General features: G+C 37.8%; 1 protein-coding gene across 1 annotated transcript in view; it reads right to left on the bottom strand.

Moving 5' to 3' along the window:
• Window positions 1–18,644, bottom strand: part of RNASEH2B (ribonuclease H2, subunit B) — a 38,814-nt gene that overhangs the window by 6,892 nt on the left and 13,278 nt on the right. The window contains exons 3-9 of the mRNA XM_009587260.1: window positions 16,098–16,205; window positions 13,726–13,802; window positions 11,026–11,146; window positions 5,663–5,727; window positions 4,334–4,439; window positions 1,234–1,312; window positions 238–280 (exon numbers count right to left, since the gene is read on the bottom strand). Of these exons, the coding sequence (XP_009585555.1) occupies window positions 238–280; window positions 1,234–1,312; window positions 4,334–4,439; window positions 5,663–5,727; window positions 11,026–11,146; window positions 13,726–13,802; window positions 16,098–16,205 (599 nt within the window). The remainder of the gene's footprint in view (window positions 1–237; window positions 281–1,233; window positions 1,313–4,333; window positions 4,440–5,662; window positions 5,728–11,025; window positions 11,147–13,725; window positions 13,803–16,097; window positions 16,206–18,644) is intronic.

Below are 18,644 nucleotides of genomic sequence, written 5' to 3'. Positions count from 1 at the left end.
AACATATGTCTTCCTCATTCCCTCTCCTTTTTTAAATAGGAAAACCAACCAAAATATTCCTGATTAAAAAATATGAAGTACCTGGTAAATTTCTTGCGTTATTTCAGACTGGCTTTTCAGAAGGCCATCTAACTTACTGTATTGTACCCAGTGTTTGGCCTAGTCTAGTTTTAGTAATAATTCAGAGAAATTAGCTTACAACACAATGTATCTGTCAATATCTTAATGTTCTCCTACCTTCAATGGTGGCTCTGGTACGGGGCTTTTAAATTCTGGGAGCCTGTAGAATAAAAGATTTTAAGTTATAAATTAAGACAGCTGGATTGCACAATCTAAAGCTTATAATTCCTCCCCCACAATGGCCGCTTTGGTTATCAGCTGCTCACACATGGCATGCGTTTGCAAAAAAAGCAGCTCATGGATTCTGTATTTCTGACTTAGATAACTAAAACAGAGCCAGGCACCATACAGAAACATGAACTCTTTTAAAAGTTCTTATATCTGGCAACTAAAACAGGATAACTCCACCTTACTTTTGAAAACCTTGGTTTTCAGAAAGATGGTATTAAAAAGCACACAACATCTCTTCAATGAAACTGTTAAGCTATGAGACTTGAAGCTGCAAATTGCATATTTTTCCATAGGCCACCATAACAGAACCCTTTGAACAGAACTGAACTGAGGGGCAGGTGCAGGGTCCCAGTGATGCTCCAAGCAAAGTCTGCTGGCTGGCAGGGAACACCAGGATGAGAATGCTGGCTCACCTTCCAGATTTAAATATAAATTAACACAGGTTAGATATGTGAAGTCAACCCCCAGCAGCACTGAGTGAGTAGGGAAAAGGAAAGGGGACTGGGGATGAGGATTCTATTCCTGGCTCTGCTGCTTGTGCTTGACAATTCTGACAAATCGCTTTAACTCTTCAGATTTCCTTCTCCGCCTTGCTTTAAAATGGGATACATTGCTCAGGGTTTCATGATGCAACTGTGATAACAGACATATCAGACATACATTACATCTCTTCTCCAGCCCGTGGTCCTTAGCATCATAGGAACAACAGAAAGGCTGTTTCAATCTACATTTGAAAAAATCACATTTAAAGTGTGGCAAATATAATCTCATTGTGTCATTCACTGCAACCTTGATGAACAAATCTCAGTGTTCAATAGAAATGACCAAAAGGATGTTAATGCATGCCATATAAAACTAGCAGCTAGCTGGAACAATACTTACCCTAAGTACTTTAACAACTCCTTACTCAGATCTTCAGGAATATATTCTGATATTAACCCATGGGCATACCGTACATAGTCTTCAGGAAAAGGACAGGGAGTGGGAAAGAGAAGAAAAAGAACATTCACATTATATAGTCACGTTGCCTTACCCATGCTGCATGTGCTACCATAAATCATAAGGTTGAATTAATAGTAAGAGACTTCTAATGAATATACTGTGATGGTTCTCTGTGTTGAGTAGTTTATGTTATATGACACTTGTAGGTTTATTTAAAAAGTGAAGACTTACTACACTCATTTTGTCAGCACATGTTATTAATATCTGCTGTATGTACTTTACAAAAGCAGTTCACTTTCTGAGAATACTAGATATCATGTATTTTTCCGAAGAAATTAAATTTTAAAAACCTGCAAAAGTAAAAAGCTGACTCAACAGAACACGCAATCATTAATTTTAAAGCATCTGGATCTTACAATTATTTGGCAAGGCCTTCAGTACTAAAGTACATTTTCTGGCTTCAACTGAAAACAATTAGATGAGACAATGAGTCTATTTCAAAGTCTTGTACTTAATTTCAGTACTTTACGGAAAATGCCAAGGCCTATCTAAACATCACTGGCAAGACGGGATAATTATCTGTGGAAATATGAACTACTAGAAGTTTTCAGTGCTGGGCACTCCTGCTATAAATGTTTTTCTGAGAGACTGGGAAAAAAAAAGTGACCCTTTTATAACATGAAGTCCTAAACCAGATCTTTTCTGGTCACGTTCTTACTGATCATGGGCTACATCTTTTAAACTTGCTGTTGTTGGGGCTGCTAGGGAGTAACTGCACCTACGCACAGGAAGTATTTGCCAGACAGACATTAAGCTAAAATCTCACCTCTGAATTCCATCTACAACAGGCCAGCTCTATCTGTGTATATGCCTACACACTTAAGAGAGTTCAGAAGCACGTGGTAAACTAGCCTCAGGGTGGTAAAGAATTGCTTCTTCTGTGCCAGAGATAGTTTCTTTTTTTTTTTTTTTAAAAATCTAAAAAGCCCAATGCAAACTGGCATTGAAGCAGAAAGCATTAACAAACTGACACCAGCATATGCATTGCAACTATACTGACATCAAATTCTTAGTATGTCCTATCTGCACTTCTCCTTCCTCCACTGCCTAGATTCATCAAGGTTTTGTCACTCCCTAAGCCCACTTTAGGGTCAGGAGAGAATAAGAAATAACTCCAATCCAAGACAATTTCACCTTAGCACTTAATATGTCCAATTTATAACTTAAGAAGAATATTCCCATAATTTCACTCTGCATGACACTGAATGGTGAGCCCAAGTCAACTGCTATTATTTTGTACTAAATACAAAATCCATTCACTTTGCATTTCTGCCTTGAAGCAATCTTCACTGACTTTCTTTACCAATTTTAAAATACCACTGTTTGCCTTCCACGGAGTCTGTGTTCTCACCCTAGCCTTGCTTTGTTATTAACCTCCTGTCAAACATCAGGAATACTTGTGCATCTCCCTTCTTTGTCTTCTGAATGAAATATTCAGGTCTCACATGTTAAATCTCCCCTCCTTCCCCATTTGCACTCATTACATCCTCCCAGATTTTTGCCCTACAACATCTGTAGATGCTAACTACATATACCCATATATTTATAAGGTACTGAAATTTCATATTACCCCTATGAAAGCAATTCTCTACAGAAATAAATTGCACTGTCATGGCAGTGAAAGGATCAGACAAGAAAATTAGTCTTATTAAAAATAAGTGTTGAGTAAGGTCCATTTGACTTCCTGTCATTCACCTTGCTACATACAGTGGGACTGCCTCCAAAACTTACCTACTTTTAACTCCCAATATTCCCTATTTCAATGCTGCTCTTTTAAATCTAAAAAAGGCTTTTTAAAAGACTATTATATCCATGTTACTGTAAGTAAGGAGGAAGGTGGAAAAAACCCTGTAGATGAGCTATTTAATTACAAATTTCAGAGATAAAGTATTTAAGCATAATCAAGATGGTTGCTGTCAGGACAATTTTCCCTTTTTTTAAAAAAATGGGGGTGCGGGAAAGGATGAAAAGCTACTGTAAAGTAAAGTCACTTGCAAGTTTTGTAGCTTTGCCTCTCTTTAAAAACCATGTATTACAATATCTGTTCTATAAAACTGTCTAGTTGCCTCTTAAATCTCATTTATGTTGTTTCCTTTGATATCATTACTTGGTAACTCATTTTCCACTTGGTCAGCAAGTTGTTTTGTTTCTCCTTATTTTTCAACAGCATGTAGACTTCTGAATGTCTTTGTAATAAGAAACAATTTGCTTTTGTTCGTTTGTTCTAAACTTTTCTTAATTTTCATCAACATTCAAAGAATTTATTCCGAGTCGATTTTCAGGTTTCTCTACACAGCTTCATATCCCAGTAACATTCAGGACATTGCCCTCCCCAGGGAAAAGGTGACTAGAAGCAAACAGGATCACTCCAGACTTTTTGGTACCAGGATTGTCAATTTCAGGGCAATTTAATACACGTATTATTAAAGCTTTTGCTCTTAATAAGCACACACTTGTGTATTCTATGTATTTGTCACATAAAGTAATGTTTGGACCAGGAGCTTTTACTCTGTGACTATGACTTCCTAAGATCCCTTCCCTTTTTGAAGAATTCTATGAAGAGCATTTGCATGCTAATAAAAATAATAATTAAAAAGAAGTCTGTTCTAATAGAGAGACACCTATCGGGTGGATACTCATACATATTGTAAGCATGTGTCCCATTGTCCAAAACAGTCTCAGTTCAGCAAAGCACTTCAGCATATATTTCACTGAGAAAAATGTCTTCTCATTGAAATAAGGAGAAACTAAAAGAACGCCAGCTGAGACCTACTGTTAATTACAACGTCATCCAATAAAGATACCAAAGAACTCAGAAAAGTCAAGGCACACAGTCACAACATACATGGAATTTTCTGTACAAGGAATAAATTTACTGCAAAGGCCAATTCCAATACATTTTAGATTCTAATCATGTGTTTTATCTCCACGTATGCGATTTCACAAAAATGGAATTCATTACAGTGTTTAGTTTTCTTACCTTCTTTAGTATCTGTGATCTGTTTACCGCTGATAAATGTAGCTGCATGTACCCTTTCACCTACAGATACATTGTTGCTTTTAAGTGCTTTCACTGTTTGATTGACCTATAGGAAACCACAGAATGAAATGTCTGTATCAGTATTGTTATGCTCATGTTAATGCAGTGACAAAGCTCTTGTAATTTTGTTTCAAGCATATAAAATGCTCAAGTTATGGACTGTGGTGAAATTTAATATACATTTGTAATGACTAGCATATGAGCTCAAAAAACCCAAAGAAACTAGCATGTCTTTGAACATGTTGCCTTGGCAACACAGCACCAGTTTTGCAGCACCCTAAGATGAGCTGAGCCACTCAGATGCAACAGCCGTGGTTATACAGGTGAGAAATACACCTGCTCAGAGAACAGAGAATGCCTGAGCTCAGCTGGATTGCAAAAGCTGTCCTGATGGAAATCAAAGATTAAGGACTTTACAGGGCACTGCTGTACTGGATCTAACAGAGAGATAACTGGCAGAAGATATTTTCAACAACACAAACATGTACCTGTTCAAATGTAAATATTCAGGCATTCATTGCAAAATACATATCCTCATGCCTCTTCATTGCAGAAAGTAGACCAGATTTTCTGCTTGTGTTGACTAATCTAAATGACAAAGCTTCCTTGTATCACATGACGCATACAATCTTTTTCTACAAAGTGGCATCATAGTAGGGGCACATGTGCATGTGTAAAATGAGATTCACCTCCTTTATACCAATACACAGACCACGTCAAGCTTAGCTATAACACTAGTTTATTTTCTGCATACTGTACAGACCTCTTGAACCAGCGTGATTGGATCAGGATAGCAGCAACCATACCAGGACCATTCTGAGGAAACTTCACGAGGAAACCCATTTGTAGCACAAACCCAAGGCATTTCTGTCCAGCTTTAAAGCATGGCAGAATGTAAAAGTTGCAACATCTCCTCTAGCCCATCTGTGAAGTGGACAAAGCAAAAGACAAGCCCCTCACCTTATGCAAAGCCTACACAGAACACAGCAATAAGCTGAACTTCAGCTTCTTCTTCTGCTTCCCCACACTCCATGAACTCCTTTCATGCCAGCCCCGTCAGAAAGAGAAAGGTAACAAACTTGTCCTTTCTTTAATACCTCATCACATTCCCAAGTGCAACAACTTTACTGTGAGGTCAGTCCTTCTTGGACAGGACACGTACCTTAAACTGAGGCACACGACATGGCTCAAATGCAGATATGGACAAGATAATACGCATTTTCATTTTAAACATAAAGCAATTTTGAAAGCAAAAGAGAAACACAATACCTTTTTCTTTAACCACTTCAGTGTCTTCTCTTGGCTGTATTTGTGGAATTTCTGACTGCCAATCTCTGAAAAAAAAACACGTAAGGGGAAGAAAGTCATGACTGGTTTGGATTGCATTTTCAATATATTTAAAATCTTTTGAGTTGTAGATACAGCATGAAAGTTAATTTGCGATTGCACATGTTTTTGATATCAGGGCAATAAGTTTCAAAAATATTGGAAATGTGGAAAAATAAACAGACTGAGCTAATATGCACAAGTCTGAACAACTTGACAATTCTTTAATTAGGCCCTAATCCAGCAAAGCACATATTTTATTTATTTACGTGTAATCTTGGGCTGCCTGAATTCACTAAGACTCTTCTCAAGCCCTTGTAGTTTGCCAAACCTCCACTGCCCTGTGTCACCAGACTGATCATTTTAACTACATAGTTCACAACACAACACGTTGGTTACATGACTGCCTTTTTTTTTTTTTTTTTTAAACATAATAGCTTAAATCTTTACTTATTGAATTCCAGCACCTAGTAAGGGGCCAGGAGAGAGAGTTGGTTAGTGAAGACAAACCAGCCACCCTTTCAATAAGCCCTTTTCCTATCAGTTCTCCCCTCTCACTTCACAGGGTGACTAAAGCAAAAGTTTTACTTCTATCCCCTTTTACATAGTTTAATATAGTGTCAAAAGAAAATACAGAATCCAAAATAGTGAAACACACTCCTTGTGGGAGGAAGTATATGATTCACTTATGATTTACTGAGCAACATAAATTAACTCAATGATATAAGAATTTCAGAAAGTGTTTCCCCTGTGATAACTAGGGTATCATGAACACTTGCTATTCACATGTGATCAGTTATCTGCAGATAGAGTTCATGATGCTGAGGCAAAGGAGAGAGAAAATTACAAATGCTCATGGAAATTTTAGTATAAAAATTCACTATTAATTCACAGAAAGCTACATTTTGGAAAAGGAATGAAATGCCTAAGAAGATTTCACAGGAGATTTTAGAGCCCAGTGTTTCAATGTTTTTCCTTAACAGGTATTTCAGTAAGTTTTAATCTCCTGTATACCATTCCCATAAATACCTACATCTGTTTCATGTCATTTACTGATCCAGTTTCATATTCCAACACTCAGTTAACAGAGTTTCCTTCTCCCCTTGCAAACAACAACATAATATTTATGATTTCTTCAGCATTTCCTTCTTTGGGGTTTATCTTGGCACTTTCAAATTGCATACAAATAGCTAACTATTATGTGCTCTTTGTGTATGCGTGGTACAGGGTACGGAGAGGTTGAGAAAAGCTGTTTACAAGATAAAGTTTAAATCTATCGCAACAGTTGTAGAAGAGTAAAATGGAGAGCAAAAACGAAAAAACCACTAATATACACTTTGCTTCATGAAGTTGATGAGTTGCAGGTAAAGTAATTAGCTGTGACACTGCTGGCTGCAGTCTTTACGACTTAGAAGCTTCTAAATGGCTCTGAAAGAAAAGAAGCAGAAAATGGGGGAGACGCTCTGGATACTCGAACCTGCTTCTCAGAGTGCTAACATGGTTTGGGTCCAAGTACAGTAAGTACGATTCGTGGATTCCTCTCTTATCTAAGAAAGTTCGAGGAAGGGACATCCTCTGGCCACCATCCCCTAACCCATGCTGAAAAGTAATTCTAGTCCGGATTCCCAGGCAGACTCCCCCACAACAGCATGATTCAGAGTGACTCAGTTAGGGAAAGGAAATGTAGAACTGTGAAGCCATTTTCATTAAAACATGTGAAAAATAATTACACTGAACCCTTCAGAGATCACTTTGTTTGAAAATATTTTGTGTGCTTGACAGTTTTGACTATTAAACTCTAGAAACTGACAATATTTGAGACCTCTAAAGAATTAAAGTGAGTTATGAAAGTCACAAACTGCTGACAAAAGGATTCAATATTGGAACGTGGATTTAACATGTGATGCACATTTGATATTGGTGAGAGTTAGCGACTATGTTTGATAATATGAGTATATATTGGAAAGCCTTTTGTTCCCTAATGTGTCTGGTGCCTATAAAACTGGTCTGAGACATCTGGAAAGACTGGGTTTGAGAAATACAGATGGAATATAAGTGGTTCTACAATTAAATAATATGTTCAGCGATCGGGTAATCGCTATGTAGACTTGGAAGTTTCCCTGATGTATTGTTGAGCAAACTGCCTAAAGCACATTTTTAACATCCATTTTCTCAGTGTTTTCCATAACTCTCAAAACTCATATGGCCCCTTTTTTCCTACCTTCTGGGAATACAAGCTTGGCAATATTACTTAGTTATTCTAATCAGGTAAGTTTTCTTGGCTCTTCATGTTAATCACATCAGACAAGATCACAGTGCAGTTTTGCCTTGCAAAATGAAACAAAGAGTAACACTCTAGAACTGGAATTCATAACCCTTTCTTAAACCTTCTCTATTGTACTTTCTATCCGATATTTGAATTTATTAGCAAACAACCTGCCTCACCCAGATTTAGCGAGCTGTAACACACCCTTTCCCCAACTACTAAAGCAGGTAACTGGGAATTTAATCCAGCAAAACAAATTTTCAGTGCCCTTCAGCACTGAGGCCAGGGAAGGTGGACTTTCTCCTAATTCAGTAAGTGTAAACTGTGAGCGCTCTAGGGTAAGAATTTGTTAGACAGATGTTAAATGCCTTAAGATTAAATTAAGAGTGAAATAATTATATTGTTAGGTTCTGCCAAACAGATCAGAGCTGCAGAAGACTCAACACCACAGACACTTCTTGCCCTAAAGTCCTACTCCTTAAACAAGGAAGGCTACAAAGTGGACAACAGCTTAGAGCTAGAAAAGAGTACCTTAGTCATAATATTGGTATTTTTTACAGGCAATAAAAGACATGAGAATATGAAACACATAGAAGTGGATTGAACAGAAAGGTGATCTGTGCATGACAGGCAAGTAAGCGCCAATGTGTTTGTTGCATAACAATATGCTTGGTGTTCTGAAAAAAGAAAGAAATCCTAAGAACAAGCCCCACTGTTACTTTCAACCCAACCCAAATCTGAACAAGAAAAGCAGCAGCAGGTACATGCAGGTACATGCCTAGGGACATCCAAGAACATCACGTACAGCTGGTGTGTGCATGTGTGTACAGCTTTAATAACAAAAGCAATTTTTACCTTACATTTCAAAACAAAAAACAGGAAGTGAACATAACTTCTTTAACAGTTAATATCATTTGCTGGCAAAATGACACAAACTTATAGGTGTAAATAATACATTATTAAAAACATCAATGCAAAAAAACAAGCAGTAAAGCATCTTCACTACTGTCTAACAGAATACAGTTTATCAGAGGATGCTCTGATGGATAACAACTGCAAATACAATTTCAGAATGAATACAGATGTTAAATGTAAGATATAAGACCTTGTCTATAGCAAATACTTTTTTTTTTAATTTTTATTTTGCTGTTAAGAAGGGAACATAAATACTGCCCAAAGGCAGCACTGTTGTTTGGAGGAAGTGCCCCTTCAGAAAAGGGGCACTTTTTCCTGAAAGACTTAGATGCACAAGTTAAAGTATGTGCATCTGACCTTGTCCTACACTTCTATACAAACTTCTTAGTTTGACAGCCAAGAGGATCTGGCATGATTTTTCACTTTCTTAGATGGGTGCACAGAAGTTTAGTACCCCTTCTCTCACCCCTAGCTCCTCAGTCAGTGTTAAACAAGTTGTAGGGCACAGCAATTACCTAAAAGCTTAATAGTAGGTTTTACTGGAAGTATTTACAACTTCATAGGAAGGCAAAAGTGGTTTTGCAGTTCAGATGCACCTGTCTTAAAGAAGCCTTCTCCAAAGTCAGAACTCACCCAGAGAAAAACGTTGCCTGCTCCTAATGATACTGAATGTAACTAAATGTTTTCTGAAGGTTCTTTTGGAAATCCAGGAGTATCACAACAGCACGTAATTCCAACTACTCCAGTACCAGGAAGAATGTAACAACAGTCTTGCTGCACAGATTTCCTGCTCTTGTTAAAGTGATCATTTTCAATGGAAACATATCCTGCCCTAAAGTTCAAATTGATTTTCTGGGGGAAGCAACTGCCCTACATTACTGCATACGCACTATATCATACAGGAAATACTTTAACTTGTGCATCTAAGTCTTTCAGAAAAAACTCACAGCCCTCCCACATTGATGTTATATACAGCAATAAGAGGTCTAGTGGTTTAGTTCTTAGCAGGGTTTTCATTCTCCCATCACCTTTCCTTAGCCATTTCCCAATTATCTGTAGATCACCTAAATATTTCTTCTTATATATATCAATGACAAGGGCAGAGTGCTTTGTGAAAGCAAATTCCTAATATTTCTGGTTTTTAATCTGTGTACCTCAACTCCTTGGAGGAGCTGTATATGCATAAGGGTCAGACAGCTTATTGTTTTGCACTTGGTGGTAGATTTCATGTTCTCAGACTCCTGTACCTCCTCCTGTAGTATCTCCATCTGCGTGTAGGTGAATCTCCATTCACTATCAGGAAGTCAGCAAGCATAAGGAGAATGGTCTTTAAAGGACTGAATACAAAAACTGAGGTCTTGCATTTTTTGCAGGTCCAAGCTATGAAAATTATGTAATGTTCCTTCCTCTTCCCTTGAAAGCACGTATTGTCCTCAAATAAAATAAAAGCCCCCATACCAAAGGGAATTCTGGGCAAAGGTTGAGAAAACTACGTACAGAATTGATACTTTGCTACTTTTTTCCATTTAGGTTTTCTCTCTCATACACTTATGCATCCCAATCAAGTTTTCTATTTTAAAAAGAATGAAGTCTTCGAACTTAAACCCACAACACTAAATTATGCAAAGCTAGAAAACTTGTGCTCTCCTTTCTCAGCAGCATATTCTCTCTTCTCCAGCTTTTTCCTACTTATTGTTTGAATGCTTTGCGACAAAGAGAGGAAAAAAGCCAAATGGACAACGGGTAACTTCTTTCACACCAGACCATCCTACACTAAATGAAGAATTTAGAGAGATGTAAAACTTTCATCAAAAGGCAAAGAAAGTTCACAACACACACAATAATGTCAAGAAGGCAGCTCTGATCAGTTTATCATTTTTATGACATCTAGGAACAAGACTGCACAAGTATTTGAGAGTTACAGCAGATAATCTGAGATCCATACATTACTATTCACAATATTGCAATGATGACTTCTAAGCCTAAGCTTCTGCTTTCAAAGTACAGCTTTGTCCAGCACCTTGAGTGTTTGGTAAAGCAAAAAACAATATTTAAATCTATCTTATAATGAAGTGACACTAACAAATCCAGTCTTTTTTTTTGCCCCCCAACCCATTTTTTTCACCTTTTTCTTCTGTTACATGATGTAGGTACTGTTTAACATCTGCACACTTCAGCAGCAATGGGCAGCTAGGGTACTCTGAGTCCAGCACAACTTGACTGAGTGGCTGGAACTTTCCTTGCTGCTGAAAATACATCAAAGGGATTATTAAAGTATTATTATAATGTTAAGACATGTATACACACTATACACATATAGAAATATATATGCATGCAATGGCCATAGCTTTAAAATAAAGGATTTAAAGAAGATCATATTTTGAATGGTAACACATGACACATTCAGAAACTGATTACGAAGCAAGCTATAAATGTTTATTTCAAACCAGTAAATACCTGCAAAATGCTGAACTCTTCAATTACTGCACTTAAAAGACCAAATTTAAAACAACATGGGGAGAAACTAATGTGAAGTACAGTGGGATTTTTTGGAAGATGACATAAGACAAGTAATCAGTGTGTGCCAACAGTGTTTTAGACCAAAACCTGTTGGATTAAACCCAGTGTCATAACTTCCATTCAAATTTTGCTTTTCCTTCCATAAAGATAAATCTCAAAGGAGCAGGGCAGCTTCTGGAACACAGTATTAACCTTTCACCTCTGCAAAGTCAATTCCAGTTTGGCCAGAGTATGTATATAAAGCAATTTTGGCACAACTTAAATAGCCCCACACATGACAGAACCATCAAACAAATTTTGCCGTTGCCAAACAATGCATAATCATTCAGCACGGTTTGGCACAACTGGCAGCCTTCCCTTTGGAAAGATCCTTTAGCGCATCAGTACAAAGACTCAGTGAGCTCTCCATCCTTAGAGAGTGCATGGCCTCAGGAGCCAAAGCTGAAGTCATTATACCGGTCAGCATGAAAAAAAAACACTTGGATATACTGCTTTCATTATTAATTAATCCTCTTGCTAGACAGTCAGAGGCTTAATAAAAGTAACTATCCATTGTTAAATCACAATAAAAACAAGGGAAAAAAACAAACCAAACCAAAAAAACAGAAAGGATTTAAATTTTTTTTCTCCTGAAAAATAAAAGGCACAATAGCAATGGTAAAAAGAAGGTTATGAGACACAGAAATAAAGCTGCAATAAACTGTTTCCTATAGATAACTTACCTGCACAAACCTGCTTGTGTCCCAAAGCAAGACAGCCACATTTACATTCTGCAGGGGCACAGAGCCTAAGCCAAGAAAGCCTGCTGGATAGGAGATGGCTCTGCTCAGAAGACACATTAAGCAACCCTGCATCACACTATCAAAACCAAAGGATGGTGCAAAGGATGATGCTAAGATACCCAGTTGGGTACCTTGATACTCGTGACTTCAAGCCAGATGCATTCAAGCTGGCCTTGCACGAGGTATCTGCAACACAATCCTCAAGACTTCCCTTTACTGAAGAACACGCTAACTTAGGCTCAGGAATGCATTTGCCCTGATTTAGGACCCAGAACAGCTCTATGCATTTATCTGGCATCACGCCTGGCCTAGAAAACCAGAAAACCTAGAAAGCAATGTACCGAGAAAGCAAAGGGCAGTACAGGACTGTTCCATGCACAGACACAGCAGCAGCAGTTGTCCTTTACTCAGGCTACCTCAACACTCTACCACATAGACAAAGGAGATTTACTGTTTCCCTAATTTAAGTTTGGCATAAAGCTTTCAAAGGGATGCTGAATTCAAACAGAGCACAGCGCCTAGAGAACAAGCTAAACTATTCCTCGTGAAATGATGGGCCACCCTGAAGCAGGAACAGACCACAGAAATACAGAATACGTTTGCACATCCTCTACCAGAAATAATTTTAAAATAATTACATAACAATAGGTTACTATTACAAATGTGTAGTAGGACTTTATTTCTTCACCACACAAAAAATGTTCTCCTGCATTCTCCACTTGCAATCTAAAGCAGAAAATAGCAAGCAACCTTATAAGAAATGCTCTTAGAGCAAAAACTCTTAGGATGCCTAAAGTGAAATTATTGCCTCCATGAAACAAAAAACAAGCATCAACACTTACATTTTATTTTATGCCCTTTTTTCTACAGGCAGATTATAAACAATAAATCAATAACTTCGCCTATGCCTTTTGATACACTTCAGAAATTTAAGTGAAATTTTGCCACACCCATGATAAATCAATTAAGCCATTTATTAATTATCCAACTTTTGGATACTTGATCACCCCATTGCAGTTCTATGATACAGCGTCTCTACAAATACTGCTTCTAAAAAGGCAATGTTTCCTTTCAAGTTCAAACTGCCACAGAAACGTTCCTTCGTCCTCCCACATATCATACAAATTCTTCTTTTTCCCTTCTTTCCCAAAATGACTCATCTACTGATGCCTCCAAAAGGGCACTAGTTTGTTTTACTCTGATGACATCTCATCATTTTAAATTCAATAGTTCTGGGATAGGCTCTCACAAAAGGACAAAAGAGATTCTCTGCTTCTCTTAAAAAGGAGGTGATTAGAGTTTGTTGAGATTGCAAGCTGACTCCCGGAATGTACTTTACTGTCCAAAAAACCTGATGCGAACAAAAATACCTCTAGGGTGGATATCTCCGCTTTAAATGCAAATTAAATTTCCATTATTATGGAAGCCCCTCTTTGTAAAATTAACATAACTTCTGCAGAAAATGAAGTCAGAAATAACGTTTTTTCCTGAGAATTCCAACGAAAACAATAGAGCAGGCTTACCTCCTTGTCTGCCTTTATGAGGTAGTAAAGTATCAGAAATAAGGGGTCCATTGGTGTAACAAACAGCAGGCGCCCATCTAAGTGACAGATATGTAAAAGTAAGCTTAGTACCAAGAGGCACAATATATTGACCTTTTTTTTTTCAGGATGTTTTTCAGGAGTATGGGCAAGAAGAGGAGAAATTTTTTTTTCCAGCAAGTATCCCAATAATTTAATAAAATGGGCAGAAAAATAGTATTTATGATTTTATATTAAAAATACAGAAAGAACTCAATTCTCAACCCTGCCAAACCAAAGCACAAGCTCTACTGCAGGTCTGCTGGCTTCAAGCACTCTTAGTTTTGCCTTTTTCTGGCAGCAAAATTGAAGCTGCCCTCTATTGGCAGATTTGGGTGTAACAGAAACTTGTTTTGGGATACCAGATATATCCAGTATACTTCATCTCAAACACTGGGCAAGGCAACACTGTGCAGAAGAGGTAGGCAGGGCAAGAAAGAATTTCAAGAGCTAGTTAAGTTAGAGCTGCTTCTCATCTGTAAGAGGAGAATCTGCATGCAGTCTCCTAATAGAACAAAATAAACTTAAATAGATCAGAAAATATGGCTCAGTATGTTGTATTCAAAGTTACACACAAAGGAAGAACTTGGTCTCCCATTGAAACAGACACCTCTGCCCATCTGGAGCTCATTGCAGGACAATGGCTGAGTCAGGCTTTTGGTATAATTGTAGATAATTGGAAACAATGTAACATCAAGGAAATTCACTAATGAGACCCAAAAATTGATGACAATTGACATTAATTAGGAAACCAAAAGCAAATAAATGTAATTTTTTTTATTTTAAATCACATGATTAAGATAATTAAAGAAAAGGAAATCCTATTGCAATGGCCCTAAAACTAACAAAAGACGGGGTGGGAAGAACGTGGTTTGGACAAAGCTGATACCCAATCTAACATTTGTATTACTAACATGATGCATTGCGTGAGGCAAAGCAAGCATCAGGACTACTTACAAACATCAAATCTGTGATAATAAAACTGGAGGGAAAAAAACCACTAGCCACTTTCTCAAAGCTTCCACTTACACGCTTTCCACTGTACACCTCCAGGAAGAGGTATTTTTATTTGTTCTAAAGAGTTTAGACTCACTATAGGTGTATATAGTGAGTCTGTATACAGCAGTGTATATCTGCCCTTCTCTGCAGATAATAAGATAATTTGCTTTAACTGCAAACACACAGCTTTTTTGTGTTGTTCTTCTCCTGACCATTTCAGAGATGCAGCAGCCCTAACGTTCAGGAAAAATTTTCCCCCCCTGTATCTTTTAAAGAAAACTGAGGTGATGATTCCTTAAGGCAACTGTTTCCCAAGGGCCAAAATAGAGGTTAGAAAGGGAGAGGGAGAATACAATGTGGACCTAATTGGAAGAAGGGAGCAGACCCAGTCTTTTGGCTCACCCCCAGATGGAGCAAGGCAAAACTCACAGACATACCGCTTGCATTGCTATATGCACCTGCAGAGGATGTTTAAAAGTTAACACACGCTTTGGGATATTACCATTAAAGAAGGCATATGTCTGGTGGGGTTGCTTTTATTTATTACTATAAAAGGTCTTTTTTCTAGTTAAAAAAGGACAAAACAAATATACCTTTATCTCCTGAATTAATACTTATTGCTTGGTCTAAGGACATGCTGGCAGAGAAACACTACTCCAGTGACATTCTTATTGATAAAGGATTGGTAAAGCTGTCACAAGCAGTTACGTATGTTTCCTCCTCATTTTCAGAAAGGTGAGCTAGGATCAGAGAATGACTGAGATGGTATAGACAAGCTCACTTTAGACAAAACACTGAAATGGCACCTTCAGACAACAGTACTATCCTGAGATCCCAGCACTCACACAGGGGACTACAGAGGTAACTAAAAGAAAGCAAGACCATACATTCCAGCGCTTGGAGCTCTAACACACCGCTCTGCTTAGCTAGCTAAGGCCTTCCAGTCCTTTCTCCCTCCTTTTGGATAACACATATTTTACTTACACTGAGGACTTGCTGGTCTGATTGACAAGGCAAGCTAAGTATTTTATGGCACTTCAGTTTAAATACAATTGAATGACTTCCCCCCCCTTCCTCAAAGACAAATGAACATCTGTCTAATTGAGGCTGCCAAAGGCAGCCTTTTAAAGAGAGACCACAAAGCCCCCAGCCCTGGTTAAATCCAGATGGCAAATGAGTGTGTCAGAAGGTGGGGATGTGATGCAGCATGCCTCAAACAACTAGGAAAAACACCTGTAAATTTACTAGAAGAGAGAGGGAAGGTCTGTGTCTGAACATTAGTTACAGTTGGGGGAAGGATATGTTATATTACTCACCTTGTTGAACAGTCTGACCTATAAACCAGGAACGATATTCCTCATGAAAAGCTTTTACTTCAAACAGCTGCTGTGCACCACTATTGAATAAGTAAAGGGTTGCTTCCCCTGGTGAAAAGAAATCTGGTTTGTATTTGTAAGCTTTCACAAAAATCAAAAGAATACCCAATACGTCTGAAGAATGTGCCTTATATACATACAGACACACAAACATACACACATTCTACATAAACTCACTACAAAGAAAGCTCAGACAAAGAAAACTATTATATACAGATGTTCATTTACCAGCTCTATAAACCAAACTGAATTTGAATCAATAAATAAGATGTGTGAATAGTTCATCTTACAACACAAAGCCTTTGATCCAAACCCAAATCAAAATCACTCAAGAAATCAGCTTTTGTCTGTACTGAAGGGGGAAGGTGGAAAACAAGAAAATTGCTCTCCTTCCATCATGTTTGTCTCCAAGATATCAGACTCTGAGTTAGGGGAACAGAAGTATCAAACCTTCAAGTGACAATTTGAAATCATTTTTTCTTTGTGCATCAAAATGGATTGCCAATGACTCAGTATGGGTAGACAAATAAGGTAAACAAGGAAGCTAAAAGAAGTTGCTTCAAAGTGCCCATCAGAATCTTGATTGTTTAGAACGAAAAAGGAAAGCTTTATTTTAGGCCACCCCATAGCACAGCTCCGCCGTTTCACATTAGTTCTGGGCTATAATGAAAGGGTGACGAATATGTTGCAAACAGAATTGGCATTTTCTGTATCTAAAACAGGAAGTTGCCAGAACTACTGAAATTTGGTCAGCTGAGTCTGTTGGCTGGACTGGTCCTGTCTTGGTTATCAATCCATCTTCAAGAGACAAGAGCAACTATAACATGGCAGTCCTGTTCAAAACACATAAATTACAAAGCTGCACTGACTTGCAGATCATGGGCTGGCTCAAAAAAGTCTCAGTGTAAGCTCCTGCAAGCTGACGTCAGCACTGCTGTTCTCAGCCTGCAGAGATCCCTAGATGCAGAGGGAGGTCAGCTAAAATGGGCAGACACATCTCTTCCCGAAAATGACTGATAATGCATTTTTCCCCCTTTATCCAAAAGGCTAACCAGATGTTTAACCTCACCTAAGGATACAGTTTCAGTTCTCTGATAATTTTTCTTTTGGGGAGGGGAGGAGAGGAGTTAAGAGTAGATATAAGGGGGAGCAGAGGTTTCCATCATTACCATGTGCTTCTCAACAAGGGGCTACACCATAGTTTGATCAGCACCAGACATCAAACTACTCACAGCAGTGCTCACTGAACAACTTAAGACTCCTACCAGTGAGCACGCTAGCCAAATGCAGTGGTGAGCTATGAAATCTTGGGAAAGGGACCATTCCTATTGCCTAACTCCAGCTCCTTAATTTATTTGCTTATGTTAAAAGGACAGTCACCACAGGTTCCCAACAATGTCGTTAGACAGAAACTCTAGGGGATGGAGAGAGAACCTAGGCAGCTTTGCTCACAACTTTACCACTTCAATTAGTTGCTTAAGTCTTGTGGTATGGTTATTTCCCTTATTTTAGTTCAGCATTCTGAAAAATGCTTCTTGTGGCACTTCGGAACTGCAGGCTGAACCCTAGTTTATAGTCTTTGTAAGGGATAGAAATTTTGTCCTTTCTACCTGTCTATAAAAAGGATCATGCATACTTTTATTTAATAAAGTGGTTAGCATGAATTCTATAGTGTGCTGAGTCCTTCAGTGCGTATTTATACAATATCTGGCATTAATGATTCATCTGTTAGACCCAAACATAAGGAAAATACATTAATAGGGTGTTCTCAGTGCTTCCATTTTCAGACATATACGTATAATAGGCTACATAACTGAAAGTTTATGCAGGTCTATAAATAAGCTCCTGTAAATTCTAAAGGAACACACCCAGGCAATCATTGTACTTTAGCTTTTCCCCAGAAACCTTTCCCAATATCTCTGATTCTACAAGGTAAACAGATCTCTCCTTCCACAGAGAAAAGCAAATTAATATCTACGCTTTTAAAAACATGACAAATTAGAAAGCCAGTATAATACAGCAGGTGGAAAATATCCGTGGCTATATATTCCCACTGTAAATCTGAGCAATCAAAAAACAGGTATCATGATGAGTAAGTGATTTGACACTCTGTATTTATTGTTTTTAATTATTTTCCTCTTTCAAGAACAAGTAGCAGTTACTATATTGTGACATTAAAATGTACCTGAAGACTTTAGTTACAAACATATATAAATATAAGCAGTGAATTTCGAAACAAAAACATGTAACTTAAATCTATAGAAAACAAACAAGCTCATGAAAAGAAAAAAAACCAGCATGAAACGTGTTTTTCAAACAAAATATGTTAACCCTAACAAAGGCTTACTGCAAGTTTCTGTTGCAGCATCTCATACGCCTTTTATTACATTACTCATATAATAATAGCAAATTCTTGACAAAAAGAACAATCTGACTAGAAGAAAGTAACTGTGGGATGGTGGTGTCATTATATTGCCTGCATTTGCT

The sequence above is a fragment of the Fulmarus glacialis genome, unplaced genomic scaffold (assembly GCF_000690835.1).
Source record: "Fulmarus glacialis isolate BGI_N327 unplaced genomic scaffold, ASM69083v1 scaffold37151, whole genome shotgun sequence".
Lineage (NCBI taxonomy): Eukaryota > Metazoa > Chordata > Aves > Procellariiformes > Procellariidae > Fulmarus > Fulmarus glacialis.
The sequence above is the reverse complement of the archived record's forward strand: the minus strand, read 5'-3'. Positions and strand labels throughout refer to the sequence as shown.